At 41.5% G+C, this 17,121-nt stretch overlaps 1 protein-coding gene across 3 annotated transcripts in view; it reads right to left on the bottom strand.

Moving 5' to 3' along the window:
* kcnt2 (potassium channel, subfamily T, member 2) overlaps window positions 1-17,121 on the bottom strand; it is a 789,028-nt gene that overhangs the window by 392,026 nt on the left and 379,881 nt on the right. For all 3 annotated transcript variants that reach the window (XM_041208210.1, XM_041208209.1, XM_041208208.1), the window contains exon 12: window positions 5,277-5,340. In XM_041208210.1, the coding sequence (XP_041064144.1) occupies window positions 5,277-5,340 (64 nt within the window). The remainder of the gene's footprint in view (window positions 1-5,276; window positions 5,341-17,121) is intronic.

The raw sequence follows: 17,121 nt of genomic DNA on the forward strand, positions 1-17,121 counted from the left end.
AACTGGGTCTGAACATCTGCAATGTTTCTCATTGTAATAAATTCTTAAGATCCTCTTTGTACAACAAATTCTGACGAAGAATGAATTATCAATAGCTTTTTGTTTCAGCTCCTTAAGTTACGGTTCAGACTGCAACCAAATGACTGAAATGAGGTTTCACGAAACTAAAGTAAATAAGGAATAATTATTGATTGAGGGATAGAATATTGCCCAATGCACATCTCATGAATAAACTCAATTGGAAATTACCCTGAAACACAGAATTTGGAAACGTTGCCCTCTTCATGAATATGTATAACATAATGTGGGAATTGCTGAAATCTGTAAACAATGTTTAGTTTTCCATCGGGAAATAAAGATGCATAAGTTAAACTTCAGCAGGTTCTGATAGCTACTGTAACTCAAAATGAGAGTCTCTCATTAAATGTCATCAGTGAGACATTTTAATTTGCCAAATTTGTTGGTAATATAAAAAGAAAATACTACTGTGTAATTTCCTGGAACCTTATGGCATAGCCAAGGTGTTCAAGAGCCATTGTGTCATTGTTTTCTGTGAAAAAGACTGCCTGTAACCAATTTCTTCCAGTTTCATGCTGAAACACCATCATGCACGAATTTCCTCATTTGTTTGCATACAAATTTTTCTACATATGTCCACCACAATCTTCTGCCATTCACTGACAGAGCCCAACCCAGCACACGCAAATCCAGCTCAGGCATTTTCATAGATTTACACGACTAACACACTGACAAAGATTTACACCCGCTAATTTAGTTGCTGCAAGGCCAGAAATTACTTGATATGTTTGCAACAGATTTCTGGCATTTGATAAGAGTTCCTATTTATAAATTTTCCTTTTTGACACCTGTGCTATAATTAATCAAAGTGCAATCAATCTCACTGCACCTGAAATTTTTCAAAAACTTACTTCACCTCTAAGTGTTCATAATAACTAAACAGCTTGAAAGACCTTCCCAATGGGCATAGCCCTGTTCATAGATTAAAATCTATGGAAATTTTTATGCAAGAGAAAGTGTAGAAGCAAGAGATTCTATGAGTTAGGTGTTTTGGCATGAGGCAGCAGCTCAATCACTATTAACCCTATTGGTGCACCACAGTTGCATCGGTTTTTACATTCCAGCATTGGCCAATGAGCTCCATAGAAAATTTCAGTGCTAGTTTCCATCAGGAAGATTGGAATTGGAAGTCAAAATTTTAATGTAATTTCTGCACTATACAATACAATTAAGGAACCTCTGTCATTTGAATAGATTACACTATCCTTTTGGAAGACCCACAGGGAACTGATCTCTATGGATACATAATCATTTTGAGATAAAAAAGTAAAGCATTAGCAAATTTAATTAGGATAACGGAGACCATTTATCACAATTTAATCTCACAATGCTCCATTAGTTGCAATTTCCCATCTGCATAACCATTCAAATAATCAAGCAAAATCATGACAGATGAAAAGTTTATGTTTCCATTTACTGTGAGCAAAGGTACCATAAATGGCCTCCTTCTGCACTGTAACAATTCTGTGATAAATTACAAACTTTAAGCCATTTCAAAAGATAATAATATATTCTCTTCCTATACTTTTACTCTAAGCTTTAGAGAAATATTATTTTCCTTTGCCAAGTGTAGTAATTCGTCTTGTTTCAAAAGAATGTTCGGTGATCAAAAACATAACCAAAGATAATAATTATCCAAGATTCTTCATTCCAGTCACAATTGAGTATGCCAACAATGATAATTTAAACCAAGCTATGCTAATATAATCAAATATATGCATTTTTTTTATTAGCATGAAAGTAAGTAGTTTGAAAAGTGATTTTCAAGTAATAATTCAGTAAGAGTCTGAATCGGTTTAAAGGACAAGTTGTCAGATTGCATCTGGTGTGAGAGTGGTCTGGAATAGTATTATAGAAGCTGGTTGGTGGGTGGAAGGTGGAAGGTGGGGAGAGGGTGGCGGGTAGGAAACACAACTGCTCCTCGTGGTTTCAAATCTAGATGTGCAAAAAAAACTTAAGAGGGTCACATTGTAGAGCATGTAATGGTGATCCAAACAGGCTTGGTGCCTGTGTCATCATGTTCCTAAAAAAGGATCTTGAAACAGCAATTCAGATCTTCAATTATGTATCCAAGGGGCGTAGGCAAGCACCACGAATACTTAAGAAGCAATATTTGTCGATATGGCAGTGTCTGTCCCCCCCAGCTGCAGACTGGGTGTGGGACTTTGAACTCCGAAATTGGCCCTTGCAGCCCTGTCTTTATGAAGAAACCTGTCACAAGGACCAATTTCCCTCCTAGATGTTTCCTTATATTCTGATAGGGTTTAGAACTTGTAAATTGTAATCTCTTGGCTATGGATATACAAAAAACATTTCCTCTGTTGGAAAATAATGGCAAAAGAGCCTTGCTTAACAATACAAGCACTGGGCTAACTTTTGAGGAACAAAGAACTTTGAAACAAAGAAGTGTGTTTTGTTCACGTAAAAGCACCATAAAATTCATATATGTAATGTCAATACAGATCTCTCATTTTTAACCGATATTCTGCTAACCACAGCCTGAAGTTAAGTTTGTGCTCCATTTGAAATATGGAAAGACCCTATTTTAGCTGGGCCATTGAGGGAGTTGACAAAGATAGGAGAGATATTTCTCAAAGGGGGGCATGGAAGATTAGAAGGGGAGTCTTCACGGGCTGGAATTCCTTCTAGGTAATTTCAGAATACTATTGTTGAATGCACAGGATCCATCTGTTTTCTCAGTTGAGAAATGGTACATGCTGGGGATTGACACTTAAGATGAATAAATAAACAGCTGTAAAGTTGGAGAAAAATACTCAAACTCCAAACTTAATTTATGAAAAGTGATTTTTGTTTTTCATCAGAATTGTTGAACCGTTCACAAAACACTGCACCTTTTCTTGTTTGACAGAATAGTTGAAAATGTCTTGAACAGCAGTGTGTTTTTACCAGTCTGGATTGTAATACATATTTACTGTTGCATTATTTTTGTGCCTTCTAAACTACATAGAAACATTGGACTAGATTTAGCGGGTGCCGTGGCCCCCAACCCATCCCACCCAAAACATTGGGGGTGAGGGGGTGAAGTAGGAGCCCACCCTTGCTCCCAATGGCTGTCCTGCAGCCATTTAACATTGAGCACGTTAAGCAGCTGGCAATGGGGATTCTGCCCCTTTCTGGAAAGGAAGTCCCACCTCAGAGAGCTGTCGGCCAATCAGATAGCTGGAAGCTCTCTATTCCCCACAGCATCACGTGGCAGCACAGCACTCATTGGATTTTTCTTGCCCCCAGCCTTCAAACATGTTAGCAGGGGAGTAAAATCCAGCCCATCTAAGGTTTCTGGCACAGAATGCGGTGCTTTGGTCCATTATGTCCTTGCTAGCTGAAATCAAATTGCCCAGTCTAATCCCGCCTTCCAACTCTTGGCCCAGAGCCCTGTAGTTTATAGAATGTCAAGTGCATATCCAAGATTTTTGTTAAAGTATTGAGCATTTCTGCCTCTACCGTCCTTTTAGGCAGTGAGTTCTAGATCCACACCACTCTCTGGGTGCAAAAGAATTATTCTCAAATATCATCCATTTCAAATATCATCCACCAATTACTTAAAATTTTTGACCCCCTGGTTATTGACCTCTCTGCTTATGGAAATAGGTCTTCCCATACGGCGTCCATTCTATCTAGGTCTCTCGTAATTTTACACATTTCAGTTAAGTCTCCACTCCACCTTCTCTGTTCCAAAGAAAACAACCCCAGCCTATCCATTCTTGCCTCATAGCTAAATGTTTCCATTCCTGACAACAGCCTTATAAATCTCCCCTGTACTTTCTCAAGCGTGGTGACCAGAACAGCGCACAATACTGTGGCGGGGTCTAACTAGTGTTTTTCACTGTCCTCACATAACCTTCAAGCTCTTATACTCTATGATACAGGGTCACCAACTGTACCTTATTCTAAGGGATTGCCCCTTTTTTTTGACTGTGCCGCGTCCCTCAAGGAACGTCTTTTGTCCCTTATTTCTAGGGCAGCCTGTGAAAGACTGCACCTGGCACTCTTCTCTTGCCTTGGTCTTCATTTTTTTTTCTGCGAGCACGTTGGCCATCAGCCCCTCCACCCCCCCCCTGCTCTCATAGTCACCACCCCACCCTGAGTTGCAGAGCTGAAGTGTCCCTTATTTTATTTCATAAGAATTGGTCACCTTGCCTCTATGCCTCGGCCAATAAATGAAAGTATCCAGTATGCCTCATTAGCCACTTTATTTTTTTTTTTAAATTCATTCACAGGATGGGGGTTTTGGGCTGGGCCAGCATTTATTGCCCATCCTAGTTACCCATGAGACTGTGGTGGGTGAGCTGCCTTCTTGAACCGCTGCAGTTCTTGTGGTGTAGGTACACCCACAGTGCTGCTATCTATCTGTCCTGCTCCCTTCAGGGATGTGTGGACATGAACTCCAAGGTCCCTCAGTTCTGTTACGTTCTCGGTATCCTAACATTTATTGTGTATTCCCTTGCCTTGTTGGCCCTCCCCAAATGCAATACCTCACATTTTTGTGGATTGAATTAAATCTGCCACCTTTCTGCTCACCTGACCAGTCCATTGGTACCTTTCTACATTTTACAGTTTCGCTGCTCGTTAACAAACACTTGGTCCATTTTCGTATGAGCTGCATACTTCTTAATCATGCCCCCTACATTTAACTCTGAATCATTAAATATATACGCCAGAAACAGAAAGAGGGACCCCACTGGAATCAGCATTCTGTTCACAAAAATACATCAACCATTTCCCTTTGCTTCCTGTTACTGAGCGAATTTTGGATCGAGCATAATAAAAACAGAAAATGCTGGAAAAACTCTGAAGAAGAGTCATATGGACTCAAAACGTTAACTCGGTTTCTCTCTCCACAGATGCTGTCAGACCTGCTGAGTTTTCCCAGCATTTTCTGTTTTCATTTCAGATTTCCCGCATCCACAGTATTTTGCTTTTATCTTTGGATCGAGCATTTTCCCTTGGATCCCACAAGCTTTTAATCTTCTGACCAGTCCGCAAATGTGACACTGTCAAAAACCTTCCTAAATTACAATGGGCAAAGATGATTAATCTAAGAACAGCATGGAGGCAAGGTCACCTGGCCCATCAGGTTTGGTCCAGCTGAAAGTCTAAATGAACTTCACATTCATCCATCCCTTCTTTCTTTTTGTAAAGTGCATGATAAATTTCAATTCTGTATAAATACAACTTACAGCAGCTGTCCTGTCAACTTCATATCGACTGCTAAGGATAAAACAGGCTTCAGCATCATCCATTCTGAATCAGTCACCAAAATACCCCGTTGTAGAGGAAGACAGCATTTAAGGAAATGGGTTGTAGATTGAAAGAGAGAGAAATATTTCAGAATCATTAATATAATCACTGGTATGTTTGCAAATTACACTGATGACAAAAATGCATGAAGACTTCAAGTGCAAACTATAAACACCAATATAAACATTGCTCTAGTTGTCCAAATATTTCCAAATGCCAGTTTTAACTAGTGTGTGAAAATAACAGAGTTAAGAATGTATACTTGAGAATTGTATATAATACTACCGGGTCTCCAGTGGTCTTGCTCGTGGTGGGTTAATGGATACATAATTCTATAACATGGAGTTTTTTTGCGTGTTGACAGCAACTTTTCACCCCCCTTCTTGGCAAAGCCCCTCCTCGCTCCCTGATCATTTCTGATCAACAAAATTTCACGTCACTCTCTCTTTTCAGCTAGGGTTTCTACCCTGAACAGTTGTTTAATTCTACTCTCCTGACAGAGGATTTCACCCTCTATCTTCTTACTCCACTCAACAAGGTGGGCCAAATGTTCCGGCCTCCGGATCGTCAGAAACCGGATGCACAAGTGAAAGTGCACTCTGTGGAAGTCCTGATGTGTGGACCTACGTGGGAACTGCCCAGGAAGCTTAAGCTTCCAATGGATAATTTCCCTGCTCCCCGGGACCCTCTGCGAACGTCTCTGACTCTGAGGTAGATTTGGAAACTCTGGACAGTTCCGTGATACTTACCTGAATAGTTACCCAGAAAATGTTAGGCAGATTAAAACCTAGTCTAACACCTGGGTAGCTAAACAACTGACCTCCACGTCACCCCCGACCTCCCCCTCTGACTCCCCAACCACCCAACTACCCCCCTACATTGACTCTGGACCGCGATGAAGTCGCAATTTCTGGTCAAACGTGGACAAGGAAACTTCTTACTGATTTCCACTTAATGCCCTCCCTCAACTAATGTACTCCAGCTGAGGGACTTCAGTGTCTATCACCAAGAGTGGCTCGGTAACATCACTACTGATCAAGCTTGCCCAGTCCTGAAGAATATATCGGCCAGATTCGGCTTGCCACACATGGTGAGAGAATCAATACAAGGTTGGGGTGGGGGGGACTGACCTTGCCTCATCCTCACCAATCAGTCAGAGTGACCACTGCACTGTCTTTGCGGAGAGGAAGTCCCACTGGTGGTAGTATGGTGGCATGTGCTACCACCATGCTACCATCTGATAGATTCAGATCAGATCTAGCAGCAAAAAAATGGACATCCATGAGGCACTGTTGGCCATCAGCAGCAGCAGAACAATATTTGACCACAATCTATAGCCTCATGCTCTAGAATAACCCCCACTGTACCATTACTATCTAGCCAAAGAACCAACCCTGGTTCAATGTGGAGTGTGGAGCCAGGAGCAGCACCAAACATACATAAATATGAGTTAGCAACCTGGTGAAGCTACAACATAGGACTGCAAGCACGCTGGATAGCCAAGCAGTATGCTATGGGCAGAACTAATCAATCCCACAAACAATGGACCAAATAAAAACTCTGCAGTCCTGTAATGATTGGTGGTGGACAATTAAACAATAAACAGGAGGAGGCTCAACATCCAGATCCTGAATAGTGGGGAAGACCAGCACATCAGTGCAAAAAGGCGAGGCTGAAGCATTTGCAACCATCTTCAGTCAGAAGTGCCAAGTGAACGATCTGACTTGGCCTCCTCCTGAGGTCACCAGTGTCACAGATGAAAGTCTTCAGCCAACTCAATTCACTCCATATGACATCAAGAAATGGCTGACCACCCTGCAAAGTCCAATTGCCAACATCCTAGTAGTAGTAGTGAAGATTTGTGCTCCAGAACTAGGTGCATCCCTGACCAGCTGTTCCAATGCAGTTACAACACTGACATTTATCTGACAATGTGAAAATTGCCCAGGTACTTGCTGTCTGTAAAAAGCAGGGAAAATCTAACCTGGCCAACTTCCACCTCGTCAGTCTACTTTCAGTTATCAGTAAAGTGATGGAAGGTGTTGTAACGGTGCTATCAAGCAGAATTTACTCAGCAATAATCTGCTCATCAATGCTCAGTTTGGTTCTGGCAGGGCTATTCACCTTCAAACCTCATTACAGCCTTGGTCCAAAAGAGCTGAACTCAAGAGGTGAGCTGAGTGCAAGGCAGCATTTAATTGAGTGTGGAATCAAGGAGCCCTGGCAAAACTGAAACTAATAGGAATCAAGAGGGAAACCTACCACTTTCTGCAATCATACTAAACACAAAAAAGATGGTTGTGGTGTTGGAGGCCAATCATCTCAGTCCCTTCACTGCAGGAGTTCAGGGCATGTGTCCTTTGTTAAACTATTTCGGCTGCTTCATCAATGACCGCTCAATCATAAGGTCAGAAGTGGGAATGTTTGCTCATGATTGCAGTGTTATTCCCATTCATAACTCATTAAATGATAGATAACCTGCTTGCTGCAAGACCTGGACAGCATTCAGGCTTGGGCTAATAAACAATAAGCAAAATCTGTCACGCAAGTGTCAGGCAATGTTCATCTGTAACAAGAGAGAACCTCAGCATCTCCCCTTGACAGTCAATAGCATTATCATTGCTGAATCCCTCCGATCAACAGGCCTGGGGGTTACCATTGGCCAGAAACTTAGCTGGACCAGCCACATAAATACTGTGGCTACAAGCGCAGGTCAGAAGCTGGGAATTCAGCAGTGAGCAATTCACTTCCTGACTTCCCAAAGTCTGTTCACCATCTATAAAGAACAAGTCAGGAGTATGATAGGACACTCTCCATCTAACTGCATAAATGTAGCTTAAGAAACTCAACACCATCTAGGACAAAGCAACCTGCTTGAAGGCACCCATCCACCACCTTAAGCATTCATTCCCTCCACCACCGGCGCACCATGGCAACAACGTGTATCATATACAAGATATAGCGCAGCAACTCACCAATGCTCCTTCGACAGCACCTTCCAAATTTACGACCTGTACCAACTAGAAGAACAAGGGCAGCAGACACATGAGAACACCACCATCAGTAAATTCCCCTCCAAATCACACATCACCCTGATTTGCTGTTCCTTCAATACCGCTGGATCAAAATCCGAGAACACTATTCCTAACAGCACTGTAGGTGCACCTACGCCAGACGGACTGCAGCAGTTCAGTAAGGTGGCTCACCTACACCAACTGAAGGGATCCTCAGGGTCAAACTGAACTGAAAGAAGAAAATTGAACAGAATTGAAAGAAGAAAAAATGAAAGTGTTGCAATGATTGTATTGGGCTTAAGTGAAACTGCGACTGCAGCGCTGTGCACAGTTTTGGTCTCCTTGCCTAAGGAAAGATACTTAACTTGGAGGTGCAACAACAATTGATTGATTTCTAAAATGAGAAGGCTGTCATAGGAGGGCGATTGAGTACATTGGGACCATGTTCTCTGGACTTCAGAAGAATGAGAGATGATCTCATTGAAAGATAGAAGATTCTTAGATGGCTTCTTCTTAAATTTGTTCATGGGAAGCGAATGTCGATGGTAAGGCCAGAACTTATTGCCATCCCTTACTGCCCTAGAGAAGATGATGATCAGCCACTTGACAGAGCAGATGCTAAGATGTTTTTTTTTTTTCCCCCCTGGTTGGAAATTCCAGAATGAGAGGTCAGAGTCTCATGTTAAACATGGGACTTTTGTAGCTTAGATTTGAAGAAATGTTTTCACTCAGAGGGTTGTGAATCTTCTAATTGGGTGTGGGTGCTCAACTAATGAATATATTCCAGGCAGAGATCAATAGATCTCTGGGAAACAAGAGGATATGGAGAAGGGCAGGAAAGTGGAGCTGATTTACAAGTGCAGCCATGATCTTATTGAATGGTGATACAGGAGTAAACCGTATAGCTTCAAGGAACTGTATGGCCTACTCCTGCTCCTATTTATGTTTGTATTATCATGACAGTAGATCGTAGCTAAAGTTACTCAAAGGCATATTGAAATTTTTGAGGAGGACATGTGTTTTTTTAAAAAAAGACATACAAGCAAAAGCTGGCTGAGACTGTAAATTAACCACTTTCTGGGAAATTTCTATGTGGATTATACTTGACCGACAAGTCCAGCGAGCCTATAGAATATCACACCTAAAAAGTGTCAAGGCCCACTTCTGTGCCCACAGAGGCACTTGAAATGCAAGAGACTGAACTTTAATCTCTGGCGGTTGCAGAGACAACAGAGACTGGTTATCATCTCAGCGGAAACCATCTCCTCATGAATTGTATCCCAGAATGTGGACATGATCTGAGTTGAAAGAAAGCAGATTCTGGGCAAAGGACATGTTTGTTTTCCCTTCCAGGAATACACAAGAAAAGGGGTTAAAAAGCCAACTGCAAACCTGATCTGGGTGTTTTAGTATTCTAGTTCTGGTATGCTAATGTGTGCCGTGAAGGCCACAACAGAAGAACAGCAGCACAACTCCTTCAGCTAACTTGCAGAACCAAGTGTCTCCAAACCAAATGCTCAACTGCCAAAGTCAGCTCTACTGGAATCACCCAAATTAACAGCCGCAACACTTTGCCATCTACTCCTCACAGACAAGCCACATACTAATTCGCATATCTTTTGCAACTTTTTCTTTTTTGGACTCTACTTCTCATTTCTGATCTGTGTGTATGTGTGTTGCATTTTATTATTTTTTTTATCGGGTTTAAGTAACTAATAAACTTGCTCTTTCTTTGACTCAAGAAAGTCTGGTTAAACTGGCTCCTTCTAAAGCATAAATACATTTGAACAGTGAATAGGCATCCATGAGGGAGGGGATCCCTTTTAAATTACACCTTGTTGCCACCGGCCGAGGGTGTTGAATAAAGAAGGGGAGCCAGCTCATTCCTCCTCACCTGGGAGCATAACAAAATGGGGTCCCATTCAGGAAGTTAACAATTTGAGCTATCTCGTCTGGGAAGATAACTAATTGGGGGACCTTGCTCAGGGACCGGTCATAACAGTATGCCTTCATTAATTATGCAGCAGATGACATATTTCACAGCTTTCAATCAAGCAGCCAACCATACAGCCATGACTGCAATAGGTCCTACTTTGTCAAATCTATTGCAGGAGTTATTTTCCCACAGCAAAGGCTATGGACCCTGACAACATTCCGGCAATAGCACTGAAGACTTGTGCTCTAGAACTAGCCATGACCTGAGCCAAGCTGTTCCAGTACAACTACAACACTGGCATCTACATGGCAATGTGGAAAATTGCCCAAGTATTTCTTGCCCACAAAGCAGGACAGGTCCAAGTACCAACCCATCAGACTACTCTCAATCATCAGCAAAGTAATGGATGGGGTCGTCAACAATGCAATCAAGTGGTACTTATTCAGTAATAAGCTGCTCACTGATGCTGAATTTGGGTTCCACCAGGGCCACTCAGCTCCTAACCTCATTAAAGCCTTAGTCCAAACATGGACAAAAGAGCTGAACTCAACAGGTGAGTTGGGATGACTACGTTTGACATCAAGGCAGCATTTGACCGGGTGTGGAATCAAGAAGTACTAGCAAAACTGGAGTCAATGGGAATCAGAGGGAAAACTCTTCACCTGTTTCATCAATGATCTTCCCTCCATCATAAGGTCAGAAGTGGAGATATTAGCTGATGATTGCACAATGTTCAGTAACATTTGCAACTCTTCAGACACTGAAACAGCCCGTGCCCATGCAGAAAGACTTAGAATTGCACAGGCTTGAGCTGATAAATGGCAAGTAAGATTTGCACCACACAAGTGCCAGGCAATGACCATCTCTAACAATAGAGCATCCAACCATAACCCTGAACATTGAATGGCATTATATTGTTGAATCCACCACTATCAACATTCTGGGGTTACCACTGACCAGAATTTGAACTGGACCAGCCAAAAAGGAGCAGATCAGAAGCTTGGAATTCTGCAGGGAGTAACTAACCTCCAGCCTCCCCATATCCTGTCCTACATGTACAAGGCACAAGTCAACAACGAAATGGAACACTCTCCACATGCCTGGATGAGTGTAGCTCTAACAAATCCAAAAATCTTGACACCATCCAGTGCAGAGCAGCCCGCTTGATTGGCACTCCATCTACCACCTTCAACATCCACTACCTCCACCACCAATGCATAGTGGCAGCATTGTGTACCATCTACAAGATGCGCTGCAGGAACTCACCAAGACTCCTTTGACAGCACTCTCCAAACCTGTGGTCTCTACACCTAGAATGACAAGGGCAGCTGATGCATGGGGGTGGGGGGGTGGCATAGTGGTATTGTCACTGGACTGGAATTCCAGAATCTCAGGGTAATGCTCTGGGGACCTGGCTTTAAATCCCACCACATGGTGGTTACATTTGAATTCAATAACAATCTGGAATTAAAAGTCCGGTAATGACCAAGAAATCATTGTTGATTGTGGTAAAAATCCATCTGGTTCACTCATGTCCTTTAGGGAAGGAAATCTGCATCTGGCCTACATGTGACTCCAGACCCACAGCAATGTGGTTAACTCTTAAAATGCCCTCTAAACAAGGGAAATTAAGGATGGGCAATAAATGCTAGCCTAGCCAGTGATGCCCACATCCCATGAATAAATAAATTAAAAAATAAAAAAAACACCTGTAAGTTCCCCTCCACGCCATGCACCATCCTGATTTGGAAATATACCGCTGTTCCTTCACTATCGCTGGGTCAAAATCCTGGAACTTCCAGAACTCCCTCCCTAACAGCAGCTACACCACAAGGACTGCAGCAGTTCAAAAAGATAGCTTACCACCACATTCTCCAGTGCAATTAGTGATGGGCGATAATAGCTGGCCAACAACTCCCATATCCCATGAAAGAATAAAAACAATACTCCCCAATACTGTCAGGATGCCTTGCCATATGGAAAAGCATAACAAGACTTGGTGCATAATATTCTATCTAAACTATAGTTCTGAAATTAAAAAGTCCTCCCAATTTCTATTAGTAGTTTATCTAGACTACTCTTTGAAATCTGTGCTTCAGATAAGAAAACAGGGTATAATTATTCATGTATAAAAATTCCAGTTAGCACTTCAAAACAATTCACAAAGTTTCTATAGGATAGCTACTTTCAGTTCAGATAAAGTATATTTAAGAACGGAAAACTCAGATGCTGTCAAAAATAAACTGAACAAAAAAGATTCAACAGAACCCCACATATTGACATTCAGATGCAAGGCTGGGAAGTAGGCTGCTTTCTCTCGCAGCTTGCTGACTCTAATAGCATCCATTGGATCAGCCTTGCCATTATTCAGCAGATTAACAGATCCAGGGCCCAGTACAATGGATGATAGCTGGAGTTTATCATGTAAGGTTACCATTTTTCATCACTGGAGCACATGGCAGGCATCGACCCTATCAAGTCAGTGCACCAAGTGGCATGCTGGAGGTGAGGTCAAGCTCATTGGCTAATGGGCAATTCTCAGAACAAAGCTACCATGAGGGCCTTCAGTATCTCAAGCTCTACCTTTCAAGAATCTGACTTATAAATTGCGTAAAGTAAATGGACAGAAGCAGCTGACACTGATGTAACTAATGTTGAAACTATGATGCAATGTCACATGACTAAGAGACTGAGATCTGGTGGGAAGCAGAAGTACAACTTTGTGTAGAGTGCTGAGATGTACATAGGTCTGTAAATAACCGAGAATGTTATCTGTAAAATCCAATATATGGTAGCATTCTCAAGGTAAAAGCAAATCCTAAAGAAACCCCATCTAGACCCCAAACCCAATGCAAAACATGGTGGCAGCGGACAGTGTGCAACAACCCAGGAGAACATCAAGAGAAGACTGCAGATCTGAATGATCTACAAATCCTTGGGAAATAGGCAAGAAAAAAAAGACTGAAAAGTCACCTGAGAATGGAGAATGCAGATGCAAGCAGACATACAGACCTGGAGATCAGACAGCAGTGACTACAGTTCACAATCTACAAAGCCAAACTATTGAAGTAACAACAGATCCAGAGCTTGGAGTAATCATGGAGTCTGCATAGTCACTCCTAGAACCATTCCAAAGTGCTGAAGGCTTGCAACAAGCTCAATAATGGGACAACTGGAAGAAGAAATTCACCAGATACAGAACAGCTTCAGGATTGCATAAGAAGTAAAGAATGATCAGGCCAGTACTCTATTCTATGCAGTAGGGGCCAGTGCAGGTGATATTAATGCAAGACAGAACGAGGCTTCAAGCTCATACAAGGAAGCCCTCCATTCGGTTCATACCACAGTGATCAAAAAATTTGATCATTGAGCGAGTGAAGTTTAATAAGAGGCAAAAACCAGGCAAATCCATGGGTTTATCAATGACCTGTACAGACTTGTGGAGAATTGTGGGTATTGGATCTCAGAGATGAATTAATATGGGATCTTAAAAGTGGCTGGGGTCTTAGATAAAATCCCATTAGCTTGTTCACAAACAAGGAAAGAGTTAACTCATAGTGTGGCAGACCATGCTTAGAAAGCTAAACAGAGTGGTTGTTCATGGGGTAAGTGATGTCCCTTGGAAAAAAATGGAATGAAGCCATTCAATATGTTGGACAAAAAAGAGAAAGCAAAGTGAAGCAAAACCACGTGAAATCAGGAAAAGTGCGACAACTGCCATCTTGAAATGTTCTAAGCATGGAGCGAAGACCCTACACAAGCGGGAAGAATGTCCAGCAGGGGTGAGCTGAGTGCCACATCTGTGGGAAATTAGGCTATTTTAAAATAACCTGCAGGTCCAAAGTTCCCATGGCTCAAAGGAAGAGAGAAAATGGCAATGAAACCAGGTAAAATCCAAGAAGTGGAAAAACTACAGAAAAAAAAAACAAATAATCTTATTAAGGAGAAGTTAACAAAACAGAAAGCAATTCTTGAAGCATTAAGTTAGAAGTTGATGGTGACCCAACAGAATTCAAGCTTGATACTTTTGCAAGTATTTTGGTGTAATCTGATGAAGTTAAATGGCTAAAAAATATCACATTACAACCATCCTCCATCCAGTTGCAAAGTCCAGGAGGAACAACACTAAAGGCTTTAGGCCAACACTTGTCAAGAAGAAGATGCAAGGATAAAGAAATTTTGGAACCCTGTATGTTATCCAGGAGTCATCCTTATTGAGCAGAAAAGGCTCATTTACAAGGTTAATGAAATTGCTTACGAGCAGTCTAGTGAGGTATTCAAGAATGAGTTTCCATTCCTATCATCAGGCTTAGGATATCACATAATCCTAAAAGCAGAGGCTATGGAAAGTGTAAAAATGCCATATTGACGACATTCTTGTACACGGTTTATCAAGGGAAGAACATGACCATCAACTGAAAGCAGTCCTCAAAGTTCTGCAAGAATCAGGTTTGATATTAAATGACAAACGTGAATTTGCAAAGATGAAATTCTTAGGGCACATTGTGCGAGCTTCAGGAATACTGCTGACCCGCAGAAAACCAAGGTCATTGGAGAATTCTTACAAGCTAAAAACATAACAGAATTACAAAGATTCCTTGGGATGCTCAATCAAGTAGGCAAGTTCTTATCAAATTTGGCAGAAATTAACGAGCTACTACGACAGCTGTTGAGACAAGGTTAACAGTGGTGCTGGAACATGGACATGCAAAATGCATTTCATAAGATCAAAAATCTCCTAATTTCAATAGAAATTCTAGCACACTACAATCCAGAGTTGCTAACAATTGTAGCAACAGACACATCATCTACAGGCTTGGGCACAGTGCTGTTTAAAATTCAAAAAGATGGACAAAGGAGACCCATTTATTACACTTCAAAATGTTTCATGGACACAGAGAAGGGGTATGCAACCATTGAGAAAGAAGCATTAGCACCAACATAGTCTGCAAGAAGTTCTCTGATTATGTCATGGGATTAAGGTTTAAAATTGAAACTGACAATGAACCTTTGGTTACTTTTCTTAACCTAAAGGAAATTGCAACAATGCCACCTAGAATTCAACTTTTAGACTGAGGCTAATGGGATATGATTCAGTTCCTGAGTTATGTTCAAAGTATCAGGCAACAGCAGATGCATTATCAAGAATACTAGTGGAAGGAGTCACACTGGAAGATATAAATTTTATTGAGGAAGTGGAAGCATACAATTCACTCATTACCAAATACTTAACAGCTACTGAGAAGGGATTACAAGAAATTAAACAAGCAATAAAGCAGGATGGTAATTGCACCACAATAAAAGTGTTTTGCCAGAACAGATGGCTGGAGTATGCTCCTAACAGCCCAGTACTTCGCCAATACTTCGAACAGAAAAACAATCTCACAATCATCGATGATTTCCTAGGTTTCAACAACAGGCTAATCATTTCTAAAACACCAAATTAACATTCTCCACAAAATCCAGCAAGGTCACTTGAATAGCGAAATGCCCAGAGCAAGAACCCAGCGGTCAGTCTGGCGGCCAGGCATCAGTCACTCTGTTGAAGAGTTCATCATAAATTGCCTTACATGTGCAGTGAATAGCTAACAGTACAGCGAATCACTGGCACCTTCCACTTTTCCTACGAGGCCATGGCAGCGCCTGGAAATAGATTTATCTGAGTTTAAAGGCAAAGGTTTCATCATCAGCATTGACTACTGCTTCAGGAGGTTTGAAGTGAGTAAATTGCATAGCACCACAGTGGATGCAGTCATCACTAAGGAGAATCTTTATGACACATGGCATCTCAGACATTGTGCTGTCAGACAAAGGTCTTCAGTTTCCTAACGAGCTGATCCATAACTTCGCACAGGAATATGGTTTCATGCATGTAACTAGTTCACCTAGATATCATCAATCGGGCAGAAAAGCAGAAAGAGGAGCTTGAACAATCAAGGGATTGATGAAAAAGAACAAAGATCTTAACTTAGCCCTTCTTTAACTACAGAACCTCACCAATAAAATCCAGGCTCTCGCCATCAGGAGTAATGTTGAAAAGACAGCTGCAAACACAACTCCCAGCTCTATAACAAATACTACAACCTAACATTATCTCCAATGATTGTGAGAAAGTTAGGAAATGTGAGGAGCAAAGAGAGAGTCAAGCTTGTAATTTCAACCTCAGGCACAGAGCATGAGACTTAAAAGTTCTACAGCCCATGGAGAAAGTGTGGATATGAGATCAACAGAAAGAAGGCATTGTAATAAAAAAAGTTCCGCAGCTGAGATTTTTTAGAATCGAGATGGACCAGGGAAATATCAAAAGGAACGAAGAACCTTGATATCATTGGGAAGAAACAAATGGAACCTTGGACATAGTATTTAGATCCTGATGGAGACAAGGGACCAAAAACAAGTAGAAACTCTACAACAACCCAGGTGGAAGGTACTTCTATTGATCAAGAGAGTGCAGTTCATCCTCAACCTCGAAACAAAATCAGGACCAGATCTGGGAGATTGGTCAAGGCATAATGTACAAAGACCAACCCCGTGAAGTCTAAGACTTTGGGGGGAGGTGTAGGAGCATGTATATAGTTAGGAATAAGACTTGAGGGGAAATGTAGAGTAAAGGGTTAATATCAGGAACACCTGATACTGATGTAACTAATGATATAACTATGATGCAATGTCACATAACTAAGAAGCTGAGATCTGGAAGGAAGCAGAAGTACAAGCTTGTGTTCAGTGCTGAGATGTATATGGATCTGTGAATAAATAAGAACAGTTTTTACAGATAACGTTCTTAGGGTCACAGGAAAACCCTAAAGAAACCCCATCTAGACCCCAAACCCA

This window comes from Carcharodon carcharias, chromosome 16 (assembly GCF_017639515.1).
Source record: "Carcharodon carcharias isolate sCarCar2 chromosome 16, sCarCar2.pri, whole genome shotgun sequence".
NCBI lineage: Eukaryota > Metazoa > Chordata > Chondrichthyes > Lamniformes > Lamnidae > Carcharodon > Carcharodon carcharias.